The following is a 16,865-nucleotide window of genomic DNA, read 5'->3' on the forward strand; positions in this document are numbered from 1 at the left end:
AAGGTATGGGGTCTCAAATTTGTTATAATAGCACTTTGAAGCCTGAGACAGGAGGATTGTCAGCAGTTTGAGGGCACCTGGACTACAGTTTGGGATCCTATTTCACAAAACAATCTTTCAAGCCAGATATGATGACTCCATGCCTCTAATTCCAACATGTAGAAAGCTGAGACAGGAGGATTGCTGCAAGTTCAAGACTAGCATGGCCCACATACTTTGTTTCAGATATGCAGACCCATGGCTATCTCAGAGAAAGCGATTTTGTATGTTGTTGAGTTATAAGATGAATTGGCTATTTTTATTTGTGTTTTTCATGGACTATTAAGTTTTGCCTGAAAGACTAGTTTTTCAGATCTCTTGGGACATTGAGTAAAGATTTTTTGTTTTTGTTTTGTTTTGCTTTGTTTTGTTTTGTTTTTTGAGACAGGATCTCACCATGTAGCCCTGGCTGTCCTAAACTCACTATGTAGACCAGGTTGGCCTCCAGTTCACAGAGATCCACTTGCCTTTGCCTCCCTAGTGCTGGGGTTAAAGGCGTGTGCCTCTCACTGTGTCTGGCTTTTAAAAAAACAAAACAAAACAAAACAGAACAAAAAAGTCACTTCAAAGGAACACAACTAGCAGTATTCGTCAAAAGTTATAAAGTTAGAGCTTTCAACAGAAAATGAGCCTTGTAGCCAGTTGATGCCTACCCCGTAAGCTTGCTGCCTTCTCAGACCTTGGATGTTTTTTTAAACTCATCTAGCATTTATTCAACTAGTAGCCATTGCTAGAAGGGCTTCCCCAAACTGTATGCTTCCAGCTTCCACTAGAGAAGGGAAACCAAAGCAGGAGGGCAGATGGGAGACATGGGAATTAGGGAAGAGTAGCGGAGGGCAGGGGGAGGGCAGGATGGGCTGTGTGCAAAGGCGGAGTCCAGGCAGACATACCCCCAATGAGGCGTGGCCACAGGCAGCTGCAGGGACATCTAGGAAAGACGGGTCTGTGAGACGCTCCAGGGCTTCCTGTCATGAGGCAGTTGCTAAGAGGGGTGACCAGGTCTCAGGGTTCTGCTTCCAGGCTCTGGCACTAAGCCAGGGTTGCTTTGCTGGCTCTCACCAGCGTCTGAAACCTGCTCTGGGTACCAGATAGCCACCACTTCTTTTCTTAGAGTAAACCAACTTCCTGGTTACTGTTGTTTGAGAGAAGCTGGAGATTCCCCTCTCCACAAATGTCCAGACACACGGGAAACTCATCTTCCCACTTCCTCTTGACCAACAGTTACTTTGGCTTGTAGCCTCAGACTCCACTGTACTCAACTGGAATGGCCCTGTGACGCACAGGAACCAGGCCTGGGCAAGCTCTGGAGACCCTGTCCTCTGGAGATCTTGCCCTTAAAGGTTTTTCCATTGAGGCTGGAATGACTACTGAGTGTGATGTTAAATAGCCTACATTGGAATATGCTATCACTTGGAAAAGTTGTGACTTGGTGAAACTGTTTTTCCAGATGCTAGTGCATAAAGTTTCAGATCATGCATGAATAAAAGGGCCACTCAACACATCAGACACATCACGGGGCCCTTAATGTAACAGAATGAAAAGTTCACTGATATGTCTGAGATTGAGTCTCCATTCTAAGATACTCCCTTTGTCAAGTTTTGCTGTATTATCAACAATGAAGATCCAGTTACTTGAAAAAACAGAATATCGCTCTTTTCCAGCTATAGACATGTGAGAACAGATCTTTGTCCAACACCGGCTGTTCCCCCAGCTCCTTGATCCATCAGACACCTCAAATATGATGTTGGAACCTGCCATAGTACCACATACTTGCCATCCCAACAACTTTGGAGGCTGAAGCAGAAGGGCAGGCGCTCTAGACCATCCTAGACTGTATAACAAAGCCCTGTTTCACAAATACAATGAGACCGTGTCTCTGAAGCAAACAAGCAAAAAAGGGGGGCCAGTGGGATGATCCAGTGGGTGAAGTGCTTGGCTGACGACCCCAACTCAATCCCAAGAACCTGTGTAAGGCTAGAAAGAGAGAACCGGCTCCACGAAGTTGTCCTTTACCATCACATAGGTGCTCCTTCCCCAGTAATAAAATAATACTAGGAAAAAGTGGAAACTCATGTGGCAATTTATGCCATAATCCCAGCATTCAAGAGGCGGAGGTAGGAGGATTGTAGTAAGTTCAAGCCAGCCTGAGCTATGTAGTAAAGCCTAGCTTACCCTAGGCTACTGAATAAGGCCTTTTCTTAGAAAATATTGGAATAATAATACCAGCTTTTCAGGGTTAGTTGTGAGGTGGTACAAATACAGATTAAGTCCACCCGGTGCTTTGTGTCTAGTCTCTGCCTTGTAGTAGCTATTGTTACTATTATAGTTGCTCGCCTTTTGGTTCAGTAACTTCTGCAGCTAAATGTGTGTTTCCCCAGCAAGATTGGGCTCATGTGTTTTTATGGTGTTGATTTTCTTCCCCTCTTTTGCAACAGTGCCTGCAGATGTAGCCTCACCTGAAAGCGGCAGTAAGTGTAGATGCATTCCCCTGCTCTAGCTTGGAGATGCTGCTGCTGGCTCTGTCCTGGTGGTGCAGGATGTAGGGTTGCTGCTGGGAGGTGGTTCCAGCCGGAAGTGGACTCTGCTGGGTCTCAGGGCTTGGGCTCTTGTGCTTGTCTACTACTTACTTACTCGGCTTCTTGTGAAGCACTTGGCCAAGGTATTTTGTAGGGTGAGATCTTGGCTCCAGGTACCTTGCTGCAATGGTAAATGTCGTGTGATCTTTTCTGCTGATGCCAAAGGTGCATGTGGAAATCCTCTGCTGTAGCATTGGAGTTGAAAGCCACCTGCTGTGCTCAGTAAAGACAGCTGTCTGTTTTAGACCTCCAACTTGGAGTCTTTTAGGTGTTTGTAAAGACTTATCAGGAGTGGGTGCATATGATGCCACATTTTTGTTGCTTTATATGCACCTCTGTGTCTGGAACTACAGAGGTTTGTTTGTTTTCTGTAGGTTGTAACAGGTTTGAAGTAACACTAGAGAAGTCCAATAAGAACTTTTCCAAAAAGATCCAGCAGGTAAGTGGCCATGAGCGTTGCTATAAAAACTGTTTGGCTTCTGTGAGGCCCTGCTGTGTTAGTCTGCTTTTCAGTACAATAACTGAAGCGGCTACTTTAGGAAGAAAAGAGGTTGACTTAGCGCACAGTTCTAGAAGTTCAGGAACATGTCATGGCCAGCATCTCAGCCATGGTGAAGGCCTCATGACAGCACACATGCAACAAGGAAAGGTCATACTGTCAAACAGGAAGCCAGACATGATTCCGGAAGGGACTTGACCTGTTCTAACAGCCTTACCTCTCTTGAGCACTAACTGAGGAACCCATGAGCACGAACTCACCCTCTTCAATTCCATATCCCCAGTGACCTACAGACTTCCCACTAGGCCTCGCCCCTTAATATCACCACACTGGGGACCAGGACCCCAACAACTGCGTTAGCCAGTGGGGGATACACTCAAGCCCTATCCAAAGCTACAGCTTGACAATGTTACTTAATTCTGCACCCTCTTCTCTCCATCCTCGTTATACAGGGACTCCTCCCTGTCTGTGCTCATGTGCCCGAGTCCTCTTTCACAAGCAGAAGCCATGCTGACACATAAAAATGAGTTCTGTGTCTGTAACCAGTACAGGCCCGTCAGTCTGATTTAGTCTTCTTGTTAAATGAACTTTTGTTAAACCTTACATGAAATGTTTTACTGAGTCTAATAATTTGCTGTTTTCCAGATCCATGTGGTTTCCCAGTTTAAGATTCTAGTCAGCTTGTTAGGTAAGAAAAGGGGCTACATTTGTGTTTCCTGTGTTCATGTGGCAGTAATTGACAATGAACTGGTATCTTCTAACCAGATCAGCAGGGCTTTGGGTGACAAAGGCAGCATCTGCATGAATGTGGACCGTGTCCTTCAACAAGTAATAATCCACCCATCAATCATGTGTTTGTGAGCCACACCCTGTGCAAGTCTGAAGTAGACATTAGAAATACTGAGATGAATGAGACATTGTTTCTTCCTTTGATGTTTGTATTCTGATTATCATGGCCAAAATTTAAAGGAAATGGTTACACAGACTGTGACAGTCCTGTGGGAAATGAGGAATGGCAAGGACTGCTAACCGCTTCCATAGGAAAAGAGAAGTAGGCAAAAGTTTTCCCTGACTGGCAGAAAGCAGCTTAGGCAAGGCTGTGTCATGTGGCAGAAGGTGTTCCCTGTGGCCTGACTTAGGACATGTGGTGAGGAATGGCAAGCTATTAAGCAAGAGGCAGATGGGCCGGCATTGTCAGAGCCCTCGCTTGCAAAGCCACAGAGGCTGAAGAGTAGAAACTTATCTCACGCTCTGTACTCTTTAACCAGAGGCCTAAAGAGCAGACTCATTTTCAGCTTAGTTCCTGGGTCCACAATTCAACACTATGCACTAAATCTTCACTGTAAGAAGCCAGCTGAGAACCCAGTTCCAGTGTTCTGGTAATCCTTCTGCCCAAGTTTGGAAGGCAGAAGTCCTTGCCATGGTTTGTATTAAATCCAGAGACAGGACTAGAGAGCAGGCTCAGAGATTAAGGGCAGAGATGCTGCTCTTCCAGAGATCCTGAGTTCAATTCCCAGCAACTACATGGTGGCTCACAACCATCTGTAATAGGATCTCATGGCCTCTTCTGTCCTGTGAGCACACATGCAGATAGAGTACTCATATGCATAAATTGCATAAATAAATAAATCTTATGTTGCTATTAATTTAAAAGTATGGCCTAATGAATGTTTGTTATTGGGCTTATAATTATGATGATGGTATTATTTAACCCACTTTTACAATCAATAAAAACACAGACTCCTGACATATTTTAGAATAGCCTTATCCCCTGGGGCACGGCAGGTATTAACTCCCTAAGCTACCCTTCCATTATCTCCCAGCCTCCAGCCCATGCCGTCTGCTTCTAATAATTTCTATTTGGCTACCTCCCATCCATAATCCTAAAATACTGCTAAGGTTGTTCATTTGGGCCTTTTTTTTTCTTTCCTCCTCTTGGCTCACATGGCTCTTCCCTACTCCCTGGCGATGCTCTTCCTCTTCCTCCCGTACCTGTCTGCTTCTCCTTCCCCAGAGCCTTCTCTCCCAAGGCCCGTGAACTTTGGCCACACCTACCCCATTCTGCCCTGCCCAGGTTTGCCTTTTAATCAGCCAATCAGGAATAATTTCTTAGGCAAGGTACGAGGCAGTTTGCTTATAAACAGTAAGAATTTTGAGGGGCAAGCAATTAACAAATACAAAACACCAGACCATAAACCAACAATCTTAAAAAATAGTCAGAGAGAATGTCTTTTTCCTCACTGGAGCTTTCTAGCATATGTAGCTCAGAAAGTTATTTCCTGGATAAATATGCTGACATATTGCCACATTTGAGAAGGACACACACAGCAGGGCTGAAATGAAAGCTGCTTTCCCGAAGTCAGCTCAGAGTCGTAAGGAACAGAAGACGTTTGTACAGATAGAGCCCAGAGTGGGCCGCTGTTATAATGTGCAACTGTAGCTGTGGCTGTCCTGGACTCACTTTGTAGACCAGGCTGGCCTTGAACTCACAAAGATCTGCCTGCCTCTGCCTCCCAAGTGCTGGGATTAAAAGGGTGCCCTACCACGCCCGGCCCCACAGTTGATTCTTTGCTTTTATCTTTGTGACTATATTAGAGCTTGTCTTAGTGATATTGTTGTACTTCCTCCCAAACAGAAAACAACATTTATGTCCATGACTTACTGACATTTCAACAAATCACTACAGTTTCAAAGGCCAAGGGAGCATCGTTGTTCACCTGTGACCTCCAGGTGAGTGTGTTCCAGGTGAACTTTGGCTGTATGACTGCAGCATCACCTTAGCTTCTACCATTCCATGCAAGAATGACTCTGACTTCCAAACCCAGCAGCCTTCAGAGAGAATGCTTTGCTTTGGGTCATACTAGATGCCGTGCAAAGATGCAAGATTTTCATTCCCCATGTGCTAATTAAAATGCAAGGTGTCTGTGTCAGAAGGTGACTTGCCAGAGGTAAAGACAGTTGTCAGACCAACCATTGGTGGGAAAGCAAGACCTTAACAGTATTGTGAACCTGTTTGTGATATTAAATTGACTTGTTCTAAGAAGATTACTGTGGTCTTTCTCACTTGGGAGTTTTCATTGCTCAAAAAAGACGTCTCGTTTTTGCCAATTCATCATCCTTCTGCTCTCTAGGCTTCCCAGGCCTCTTCTTAGCTCTGATCACTGTTAGCTCTTGTGGTTCACATCTACTCAGGAAACAAGTGGTTGGGGAGATAGCGCAGTTTTAGAATGAAAGACCTACTCTGAGTTGGGACTGTCGGTGTGGAAGAAGTAATCCTGAACCAGGTGTGTCTACATATTCAACAGAGTGGTGTCCAGTCACCCGGCTTTGACAGTGAGGCTTGAGGGTACAGGGGATTTGCAGATTGCATTCATGTTGAGGTAGAGAATTGCCAATCTGCTTGCCGCTGTACCGTGGAGTCATCGCATCCTCATTGGCTCCCGTGTCTCTCCTCAGCACACCGAGTCTGGTGAGGAGGTGTTGCGGATGTGTGTGGCGGTGAGAAAGAAGCTGCAGCTGTACTTCTGGAAGGACAGGGAATTCCACGAACTGCAGGTAAAGTCCACTGTACCTGCTGTGTGGGTGGGGTGGGAGCTGGTACTGAGGCCAGCCCACAGTCTCCTGTTTAGACCTAGTGAAGAACCCCAGCTTGAGGTCCTCCCCAGCAGATGCTCTGACATGGCATCCCAGGGCTTGCTGGTTCGTGCCCATTGCTTTGTAATTCCACAGTATTCCTGCCAACTGCCTTATCCATAGTGGGTTCTCACCTTTTCCAGTTCCATGGTGATTTATATTTTATTTATATAGTTCTACAGGAGTTGTGCTCAGGTGTGGGTGTAGGGTATGTTGCAGACTGGAAGTAGTCTAAGAGAAAGGTGTGACTCCCACCCCATCCCCTCTTAACATCTCTTCAACTGAACTCATATTCTCTTTATTCAGGGGGACTTCAGTGTACCGGATGTGCCCAAGTCCATGGCGTGGTGTGAAAATTCTATCTGTGTTGGCTTCAAGAGAGACTACTACCTGATCAGGGTAAACTCTTCTGTTTTTGCAACTCTCATCAGTTTGCTTTGGGGAAGTGATCACACACTTACCTTGCCACATGGTCATCGCTTCTTAACTACAGGTCGGGAGACTGCTTTAAATAGAGCTTTGGGTGTAACAGCATTCCTTTTTCTGTGCATAGTTCTCTCTCTCTCTCTCTGTGTCTGTGTGTGTGTGTGTCTGTGTATGTGTGTGTACATACTCAGTATTTCTCACAAGTCAGGTGTCCATGTGTGCATGTGTGTGTATGTCTCTGTGTGTGTGTGTGTGTGTGTGTGTGTGTGTGTGTGTGTGTACATACTCTGTATTTCCCACAAGTCAGGTGTCCATGTGTGTGTGTGTCCGTCCATCCATGTGTGTGTGTGTGTGTGTGTGTGTTTGTGTGTACACATACTCCATATTTCCCACAAGTCAGGTGTCCGTGTGTGTGTCCATGTCCGTGTGTGTGTGTGTGTGTGTGTGTGTGTGTGTGTGTGTGTGTATGTATACATACTCAGTATTTCCCACAAGTCAGGTGTCTGTGTGTGTGTATGTCTGTATGTGTGTGCTTGTGTGTGTGTGTGTGTGTGTACATACTCAATATTTCCCACAAGTCAGGTGTCCGTGCAACTGAAGCCAAGCAAAGTCAGGTTTCTATTCTCTGTGTTACTACGTATAGTATCTGATGACTGTTTGTCCATCTGTCCGATTATCACAGCCTTTCCCTTCATGTTACTACTGCTCAGGCTGCTCAGGAATTATATTTGAATTTTAGTGTTAGCTTAAGTATTTCAGACTTTTGAGTTCACAATCTCTTAGTATATTTGTTTTCATTTTTTTCACTTCTTTTTTTTTTCTTTTAAGATTTATTTATTATGTATACAGTGCTCTGCCTGCATTACACCACCTGCAGGCCAGAAGAGGTCATCAGATCACTGATAGTTGTGAGCCACCATGTGGTTGCTGGGACTTGAACTCAGGACCTCTGGAGGAGCAGTCAGTGCTCTTAACCCCTGAGCCATCTCTCCAGCCCCTTTCAATTATTTCTTAAGTTAAGCAGGTGTACTATAGAAAATATTGATAAGGAAATAGAGGACGTGCAAATCATTCAGACTCCCCCAGATCAGAAACAACCAGTACAGGTGAGGGGTAGGACCTTCTGTTTGATTCCCCAGCACCTCAAAAAGAAAATAAAAGAAAAAATACTAACTTTCTGCCTTTTACTATATGGGCTTCTATCCTGTTTTTAGTTTTGTTTGTTTGCTTGTTTATTTGCTTGGAGGTTGGAGATGGCTCAGTGGTTAAGAACACTGACTTGTCTTCTAGGGGACCCAGGTTCAGTTCCAACACCCACAAGGTGACTAAACACCAGCTGCCACTCCAGCTCCAAGGGATCTGATGTCCTCTCTGGGCACCAGGCACCACAGTCATATATGCAGGCAAAACACCTGTGTGTGTATTCTAAAAAGTATCTTGCTATACAAATTGCTTTTATAATTTGTTTTTTCTAGTACAGAGTGGTGAATAGCCACAACATTGCTTTTTCCCTTCTGATGTGCATGCTTTATGTAGAAACGATGGAATGTTCCTCACTTCATAAGAGTAAGCTAAACTCTTGGCTACTTTTGTTTTGTTTTGTTTTGTTTTTTGTTTTTTGAGACAGGGTTTCTCTGTGTACCCTTGGCTGTCCTGGACTCTCTATGTAGACCGGGCTGGCCTCGAACTCACAGAGATCTGCCTGCCTCTGCCTCAGTGCTGAGATTAAAGGTGTGCACCACTGCACCCAACTCCCTTCACCTTCTTGAGGTTTCATTTTCTGAGGGTGGCAAATCTTGTGTTAGGACCCTGGCATACGTTAAATTCTGTTCTTTTTGTTGTGCAATCCCTAATTGTGACAGATATCTGGGTGATGTAACTGATGTCACAGTAACAATTCAAAGCAACTCTGTCGCCTCTCACATCTCTTCCCCTCATCCAGCTCACAGTCCTCCACTACCAGGGATGTGCTCTCTGTGTCTTAAGTTTGGTTGTTTTGTAGACTGTCATGTAAACAGATTGTATGGAGTGGAGATCTTCAGCTTAGCAGAGTGCGTCTGAGGTTCTGTGTTTGTGCACTGGTGGTTGCTGGTTTCACCACTCCGTAGTCGTCCTGACACGACAGCCTGGAGTTTCTTTAGTGGCCCGTCAGCCGAAGGAGAGTGCTGAAGCAAGTGCTCCCCACTTTCAGCAATTCTGAATAAAGCTGCTATTTGTATTTATATGTATTTGGGGATTTGTATAAATGTAAATTTTTATTTCCCTGGACAGTAACTAGGAGTGGTCTTGCTGGCTCCTGTGGTAGCTCTACTACAACCCTAGCAGATAAACTATTGGTACCATTTTGCATTTCTGCCAGAAGTGATGTTCTGTATTGTAGCATCTAGCATCGGTAGAAGCCAGGCAGATGCTTTTCTCTGTTCTTACACTATGGAAAAGATTGTCATAACAAAGACCATGTTCACGTCATTGGCTTCCCTGATTTGAGTGTGTGTGGATTTTTCCAGGTTGCACTCATGTCTGGGGAGTGCTGGGTGACTCCCCTCGTGTCTTCCTGCAGGTGGATGGAAAGGGGTCCATCAAAGAGCTCTTCCCCACAGGCAAGCAGCTGGAGCCTTTAGTTGCACCTCTGGCAGATGGAAAAGTGGCCGTGGGTCAGGATGATCTCACTGTGGTGCTCAACGAAGAAGGCATCTGCACTCAGAAATGTGCCCTGAACTGGACAGACATCCCAGTGGCCATGGGTGAGGCCAGCAGTAGCTGCTGCTTTGTCCTTTGGGTTGGGGCTGTGTCCTCCCTGTAGGATCAGTTCCATCATGGCTCTAGCGGACTGCCCACCTCCCAGGTCCCTGCCTCCTTTTTTTTGTTTTGTTTAATTTTTAGGGTTTTTGTTTGTTTGTTTTTTATTGGCTTTTTTTTGGGGGGGGGATGATTTTCGAGACAGGGTCTCTCTGTGTAGCCTTGGCTGTCCTAGACTCACTTTGTAGGCCAGGCTGGCCTCGAACTCACAGTGATCCACCTGCCTCTGCCTCCCGAGTGCTGGGATTAAAGACGTGCACCACCATGCCTGGCCCTGGAAGTTGAGTTTTACTTCAAAGGAAGAAGACTGTACAAAGAACATGGGTTTCAGGAAGTGGCTGTCTACTGCTGTCTCCACGTCTTCATTTCTATTCTTTCACTTTCTTGTCATTAGCTCTTATTAGCTCCTTTGCCAAACCGTCTGCATTTGGAAATTGTTTACTTATCCCTCTAATATGTATGACTTAGAAGGGCAGGCTGTTTTCACAGTGGGCTTGTCTAAGCCTGCCTTAGGCTCCCTTTGCTCTGTAGTGGTATTTTCTGGAAGCATGTGACACTCTTGCTGTATTTTCTTTGCAGTTAGAAACACAAACATGGTTAGTGCTTTGTGTACCGAGAGACTCTAGCTTGTGAGAAAAGGGTTATGTTTCAGATGAGGAGACAAGAGCCCATGGAGGTGTTAGAATCCAGTAGTTCACAGAGAGGGAAGTCTGGTTAATTAGACATGGAGATGTTGTCCTACACAGGTAAGATTGGACCAGGGCAGACAGGAGTCTGGGATGGGATTGAGGACCAGTTCCTTCATCTGGGCCAACAGCACAGGGTGAAAACTGACTGAAGATGCAAAAAGCAAGCTGGCCATGAGTGAGAGGTTGTGCAGAGCTTGACCAACTCAGCCTGCAATCTAAATTACGCAGGAATTAGGTAGGCTGGCCATCAGAGGCCCATGGTAGAATCTACTGGGAAGCTGGTAGAATGTTAGGTAGGGGCTGGAGAGATGGCTCAGCAGTGAAGAGCATTTGCTGCTCTTCCAGGGGACCAGAGTTTGGTTCCCAGCACTGTGTCCAGTGGCTTACAACTAACTATCTGTAACTCCACCTCCAGGAGATGCAGCAACCTCTTTGGGTTTCTGTGAGCAAACCCCCCACATATATATACATAAATAATAAAATAAACCTTAAAAACAGCAATTTTACAGTGTATTCTTAGTGAACCACTAACTTTCACCAATCTCAAAGCTAAGAATGTCATCAGATAGCATCTAACGTCTATAGCACCGTTTCCCAGCTTTGCTGTAACCTGCCTTTCCATGGCCCCAAATCAAAGATAGCTCTATTTGTGATTTCTTTTGTTCTGCACCTAATAACATCTCAGGTAACCACAGTCACGGTGGAACATAGTATTTGGGGGAACCCTGAATCTGTGTTCCCAGGCCACAGTCACTCATGTTTAGCTCCAGAACAAACTCTTTCTTACTCCCTTTGAAGTAAGAACTGTTTTTGTGTTGATAGTACCACAGACTGAGCTACACCTGTAATACCTGTGTTTACATTTTTGCAGTTAAGTTTAATGTAATGTACAAGCAGTAAATTTATTTCAATCAGTATAAAGTATAGCTGGTCTTTATTCAGTCTTAGGGTTTCTAAGTTTCTATATATCTTCAGAGATACACGGTCTGTTGCCCACATTCATGTTAAATCTCCCTTACCACACAGGAAGTCTTTCATAGCAAGGATCTTAGGCTTTTTTGTATGTGTACGTACTGACTTTAGCACCTCTATAGATTCTTCTGTTTCACCCAGCTCACTAAGTACAAAGTATCTTTACAAAGTACAGAAAGGAAGAGTGGATATGTAAACGTTCTTTTCAAAAAGTCAAGGAGGAAGCCAGGTGTGACAGCACATACCTGTAGTCCCTCCTGCCTTTCATTAGGCCTTCGCTCCCAACACCAGTGCACTGGGGATTCAGCATCTAGTGTATGTAAGTGTTAGGAAAGACAGGAACATTCCATCTATAGCAGCCATTAAGTGGCGTTTTGCATTCTTTTCCTGAAAATCTCAAGCAGAAACCTTAGCAAGTAGGAGGAAGAAGAAAGGAAACGGCCTTCCCCCTGCCCTTTTGGTGAGAGTGCAAGGCAGGCAGAAGTGTGGAACAGCTGCACACTACTGACCTGGCTTTGTGACAGGTGGGAAAGGGCCACAGGAAACGTTTAAAGGGCACAGTGGGGAGCTGGTCCAGCCATGTTAGCAAAGCTTGGTATAGCTCTGTTATGCAAGAGATGTTTTTTGGTATCACTTCCTTCCTGTGAGTTGCAGTGTAGGATCCTCCTGTCTTGGTGCTTGGCTTGAGGATTTTTTTAAATCCATTTATATCACTTTCATGTGAGCAATTGACTGCAAGCCCATACTTAACCCAAAGCCTTCAACCAGAACTCAAGCTCAACATGTCCTTTCTTGCAGAGCACCAGCCTCCATACATCATTGCAGTGTTGCCCAGGTACGTGGAGATCCGAACACTTGAACCGAGACTTCTGGTTCAGAGCATTGAGTTGCAGAGGCCCCGCTTTATTACCTCGGGCGGGTAAGGACTTTCTCTCTTCACTGTGGCTGCTGCGTGGCTCCCAAGTCCATGTACCATTGTGAATCCTGTGTCCTCTTACCCATATTCTTCCTTCTCCAGATCAAACATTATCTATGTGGCCAGCAATCATTTTGTTTGGAGACTTATCCCTGTCCCCATGGCAACCCAAATCCAACAGCTTCTCCAAGACAAGCAGTTTGAATTGGCTCTGCAGCTCGCTGTAAGTCTCATCCTTTAGATTTGGGAGGCAGAGTGCTTTCCTTGTTATTTTCTGTCTATTTTTTTCCCTCTCATCATTCTCTAAAGCAGCTGAACATCATATAGAGATTGGTATTTAGATTGTATTTAGTTCTACATTTATATAAATGCAGAATAAACTGGAAGCCTGGGGGCTGTGATTCAGGGTTTAAGTCCACCTTCAAGTATCTCTGTAACTAAGTGATTTTACCTTATTGACCTGTGCAAGTGTAGAATGGATGTCAGTTATTAATGGTGTCTTCTAAAAAGTAATGGAAGAATAAAATAGTTTAATAGATATTATGTGGTTTGGAATAACTAAAGATAATGCATACATTAACATTAATTAACATTGACAATTAACATACAGTAGTAGTCATATGTCATGAATGTCATAATATTGTGTAGTTGGATGTAGCCACTAGAGGGCCCATTGATTCTTTGAACAGTGAATTCTATGGCATGTGCAAGCCTTCTTCAGGGTCTGGAATGGCCTCGCTTGTTACATTGAACCAAGCTGCAGCCTTCTGCTTACTGTGGCCACTGGGCCAGTCAGCTTTTTACCACTGTAGCCACAGACAGCTTAGGAAAAGGTGTGTTTATTTGCCTCACAATTTCTGAGATCCAAAGTTCAAGTGCAGTAGTGCAGGCTCCGTGACAAGGGCCACTTCATGGCTTGGCTACCACCTGATTGCATACAAGGGCATGCAGTCAGTTAACCATGAGAGGACAAGAAGGGCAAGGGCTCCTTCTACAACAGCCCTCTCTCAATGCCTTTTGTCCAGAGTGTTCTGGAACCTTCCTGTTATGCCCCACCTCTTGAAGGTTCACCCTCACTTCTCGGTGTTACCCCCTAGAAAACAAGTACCTGACATTGGAATCTATTGAGAGATGCAAATCTTATTCAGATTTGCAGCCACTCTGCTTTGTGGTCACGTGGACTGATGTTCCCAGCAAAGCCGCAGTGTGTCTTGTTCCATTTTCTCTCCCATTGCTAGTAACTATTCCCCTTTTTTGATTTTTGAGACAAGGCTATGTAGCCCATATTGGTCTCGATCTTGTGACAGTCTCCTTGTCTCACCCTCCACTGGTATACACTGACACATATGGCTTATGTACTTATGTATGTCTTTTAGTATCTGCAGAAAGTGGACTTGATTTCCAGAAATGTCCATAAGTCTCTGAGCCTAGACTGGGCTTTAAACTAGTTTAATGTAAAGAGGTGTTGATGACGATAATAGTAAGCTTGATTTCTAGATGATGTTGCAAACTGTCTCTGAAGGAAAAGCAATGATCACTTTTAATTACTTGCAGTGGCTTCTTGCATGTGTGCTCGTGTGCGTGCGTGCATGTGTGTGTGTGTGTGTGCACGTGTGTGTGTGTGTGTGTGTACTGGTGTACATGCACTGTTGTGTGTGCATGTGGAGGCTAGAGGCCAGCCTCAGGTGTTGTGCCTCAGGACAGCTGTCCACCTTGTTGTCCCTCAAAGTCTCTCAATGAGACCTGGGGCTCATCAGTTAGGCTAGGCTGGCTAGCACCTAGCCCCATGGAGCCTCCTCGCTCCGCCTCCCCAGTGCTGAGACTTCAGGCAGCACCACTCCACAGGTTTCTACGTGGGTCTCAGGGATCAACCTAGGGCCCTTGTGCTTCCTGTTCTTGCCCTTTATGGGCTGAGTTATTTCTCCAGCCCATGCTGGCTGTTTTGAAAAGCACCTTTTATTTTACATGCAAAAGTTCTGTAATTTAAAATCCTATTTTTTTCAAGCTTTTCTACATGTAAATATTTTATGTTGAATACACTGCCTGTTTTTCTCTCTGTTCTTCCCTTTCTCCCCCTTCCCCTTTATTCTCTAAGTAGTTTTACTCCTACTTTAGTGTTTTACACACACACACACACACACACACACACACACAGGGGAGGGCCTGGGCAAAGATTTTTTTGTATCTGTATAAAATCTAGGAACCATAAATGAGAGGAAAAGGTATATATTTGTCTTCCTGAGGCTGGCATGACTCAATTTATTATTTTCAGTTGCCTCCATTTTCCTGAACTTTGAAATTCCAGTGTGAGCACATGCCACATTCTCCTTTTTCCTGCCTCTGTGCCAGGCACTGTGGCTGCTCCCATAACATAGTTGTTGTGATTGGTGCTATAGTAGACACTGGTGTGCAGCTGTCTGTAGGATACCTTAGCTTGAAGCCCTCCCTGCCCAGGAGTGCTGACGCCAAGTCATATAGAAGATCGGGGTTAAGCTTTTATGAGAAACCTCCACCCTGGTCTTCACAATGGCGTTCCTACCAACAGTGTATAAAGTTTCCCTTTTGTGCTCACCCTTGCCAGCATTTGTTGGTTCTCATTTTCATAATGACTGCCATTCTGACTAGGGTAAGCTGGAATCCTGATGTGGTTTTAATTTGCATTTCTCTGGTGGCTAATGAGAGTCAGCATTTTAAAATATTTTTATTGGCATTCTGTATGCTTTCGTGCGTGTGTGTGTGTGTGTGTGTGTGTGTGCGCGCGCGTGCATGCATGTGGGCATGTGGTAGACAGAGATTGATGTTAGGTGGCATCCTTAGTCACTTTCTACCTTATTTTTTGAGCCTGGAGACAACCAGTTTGTCTACACTGCCTGGCCTAGGGGTCATCTTCTCAACATGGGGATTGTGGTTGTCCATAGCTGTACTGGCTAGATTTTTACTAGTGTGCTGAGGCTCGGAATTCACGTTAAGTACTGAAGCCATCTTAAGTACATCTCAGTACTTAAGCCGAGCCAGCTCTCTAGCCCCAGTATTTAATTTTTTGAATTTTTTTTTAAGAACTAAATTATTTTTATGTATTTGGGTGTTTTGCCTGCAAGAATGTCTATTACCACATGGTTGCCACTTGCCTAATGGATGTATGCCATATAATGCCAGTGGATAATGATGGCCTGCCTATAATTTCAGACTTGGAAGGTGGAGACAGGTCATCCCCCAGAGCAAGCTGGCTCGCAAGGCTAGCCATATCAGCCAGCTCTGGGTTTGATTGAGAGAGCCTGCCTGATTGAATAAGGTGGAAGACTGATTGAAGATGATTTCCTACATCAGCCTAGTGCCTCATTGACATGCATGTATGTGCACACACATGCCTACCACCCAGTCACATGTGTACACGCACACACATATAATAATGGAAAAAGAAAGAAAAGTGAAAACAAGCATGGCACAGCTCTAGAACATTTGAAGTTATCCTGACTTGAGCAGAAGGTCATAAGTATCTGGGAGTAGCTTGAGAAGAGGGCAGAGCCAGGTTTACCAAGCCACAATACACAGTGTGGTACAGCTGTGTGCTCACAGTAGTGGACTGGGGTGGAGAGGAAGAAAGGTACTGAGAAGCGTTTTATGTATTTTCATAGTTTAATATTGTGTGTGTGGGTGTGTGTACATATGTGGGGGGGGTGTTAAGGCACACATGTGGAGGTCAGGACAACGTTATGTAGTAGGTTCTCTCCTACCTATATAAGGGATCTAGGAACCAAACTTAGGTCACCAGACTAGCACAGCAAGTGTCCTTACCCATTGAGCCATCCCACCAGTATTCTAAGAAGCATTTTAAAGAGGTTAAGTTTAGTAAAGTTTGATCAAGATATAAGAGGGAAAAGTTAGCAGGGAGATAACACTAATAACAGCGTTATTGGCCTTTGGCCACACACAGGACATTTCCTAACTCTTCAAGGCACACAGCCCTTCCATCTTGGAGCGTTCCGGGCTCTGTGGCTCAAGGGCTCTGCATGTGATGTCCCTCTGCTAGGAGCACACACTCTTCTCCAGCCCTTAAGTCCCAGGTCGGGTCTGTGCTGCCGTCCCTTCTGAACTCAGTGCTCACTGCACTAGGGAGCCTTCCTGGTGTGTCTCTCAGCCGCTCTCCTCTCCTCCCCTCCCCTCCCTTCCCCTCTTCTCTCTTCCTCTCCCCTCCCCTCCCCTTCCCTAGCCTCCCTCTCCCCTTCCCTCCTCTCCTTTTCTTTCTTTCTTTTTTTTTTAAAGATTTATTTATTAATTATATATAGTGTTTTGCCTGTGTGTACACCTGCAGGCCA

At 45.0% G+C, this 16,865-nt stretch overlaps 1 protein-coding gene across 2 annotated transcripts in view; it reads left to right on the forward strand.

The window, feature by feature from the left end:
* VPS39 (VPS39 subunit of HOPS complex) overlaps positions 1–16,865 on the forward strand; it is a 44,402-nt gene that overhangs the window by 9,833 nt on the left and 17,704 nt on the right. The window contains exons 3-11 of one of the 2 annotated variants that reach the window (XM_084774608.1): positions 2,475–2,507; positions 2,990–3,054; positions 3,760–3,802; positions 5,750–5,844; positions 6,571–6,669; positions 7,054–7,146; positions 9,734–9,917; positions 12,432–12,552; positions 12,652–12,772. In XM_084774608.1, the coding sequence (XP_084630734.1) occupies positions 2,475–2,507; positions 2,990–3,054; positions 3,760–3,802; positions 5,750–5,844; positions 6,571–6,669; positions 7,054–7,146; positions 9,734–9,917; positions 12,432–12,552; positions 12,652–12,772 (854 nt within the window). The remainder of the gene's footprint in view (positions 1–2,474; positions 2,508–2,989; positions 3,055–3,759; positions 3,803–5,749; positions 5,845–6,570; positions 6,670–7,053; positions 7,147–9,733; positions 9,918–12,431; positions 12,553–12,651; positions 12,773–16,865) is intronic. The other variant, XM_084774609.1, reaches the window with a different exon arrangement.

The sequence above is a fragment of the Acomys minous genome (assembly GCF_964271855.1).
Source record: "Acomys minous genome assembly, chromosome: 3".
NCBI lineage: Eukaryota > Metazoa > Chordata > Mammalia > Rodentia > Muridae > Acomys > Acomys minous.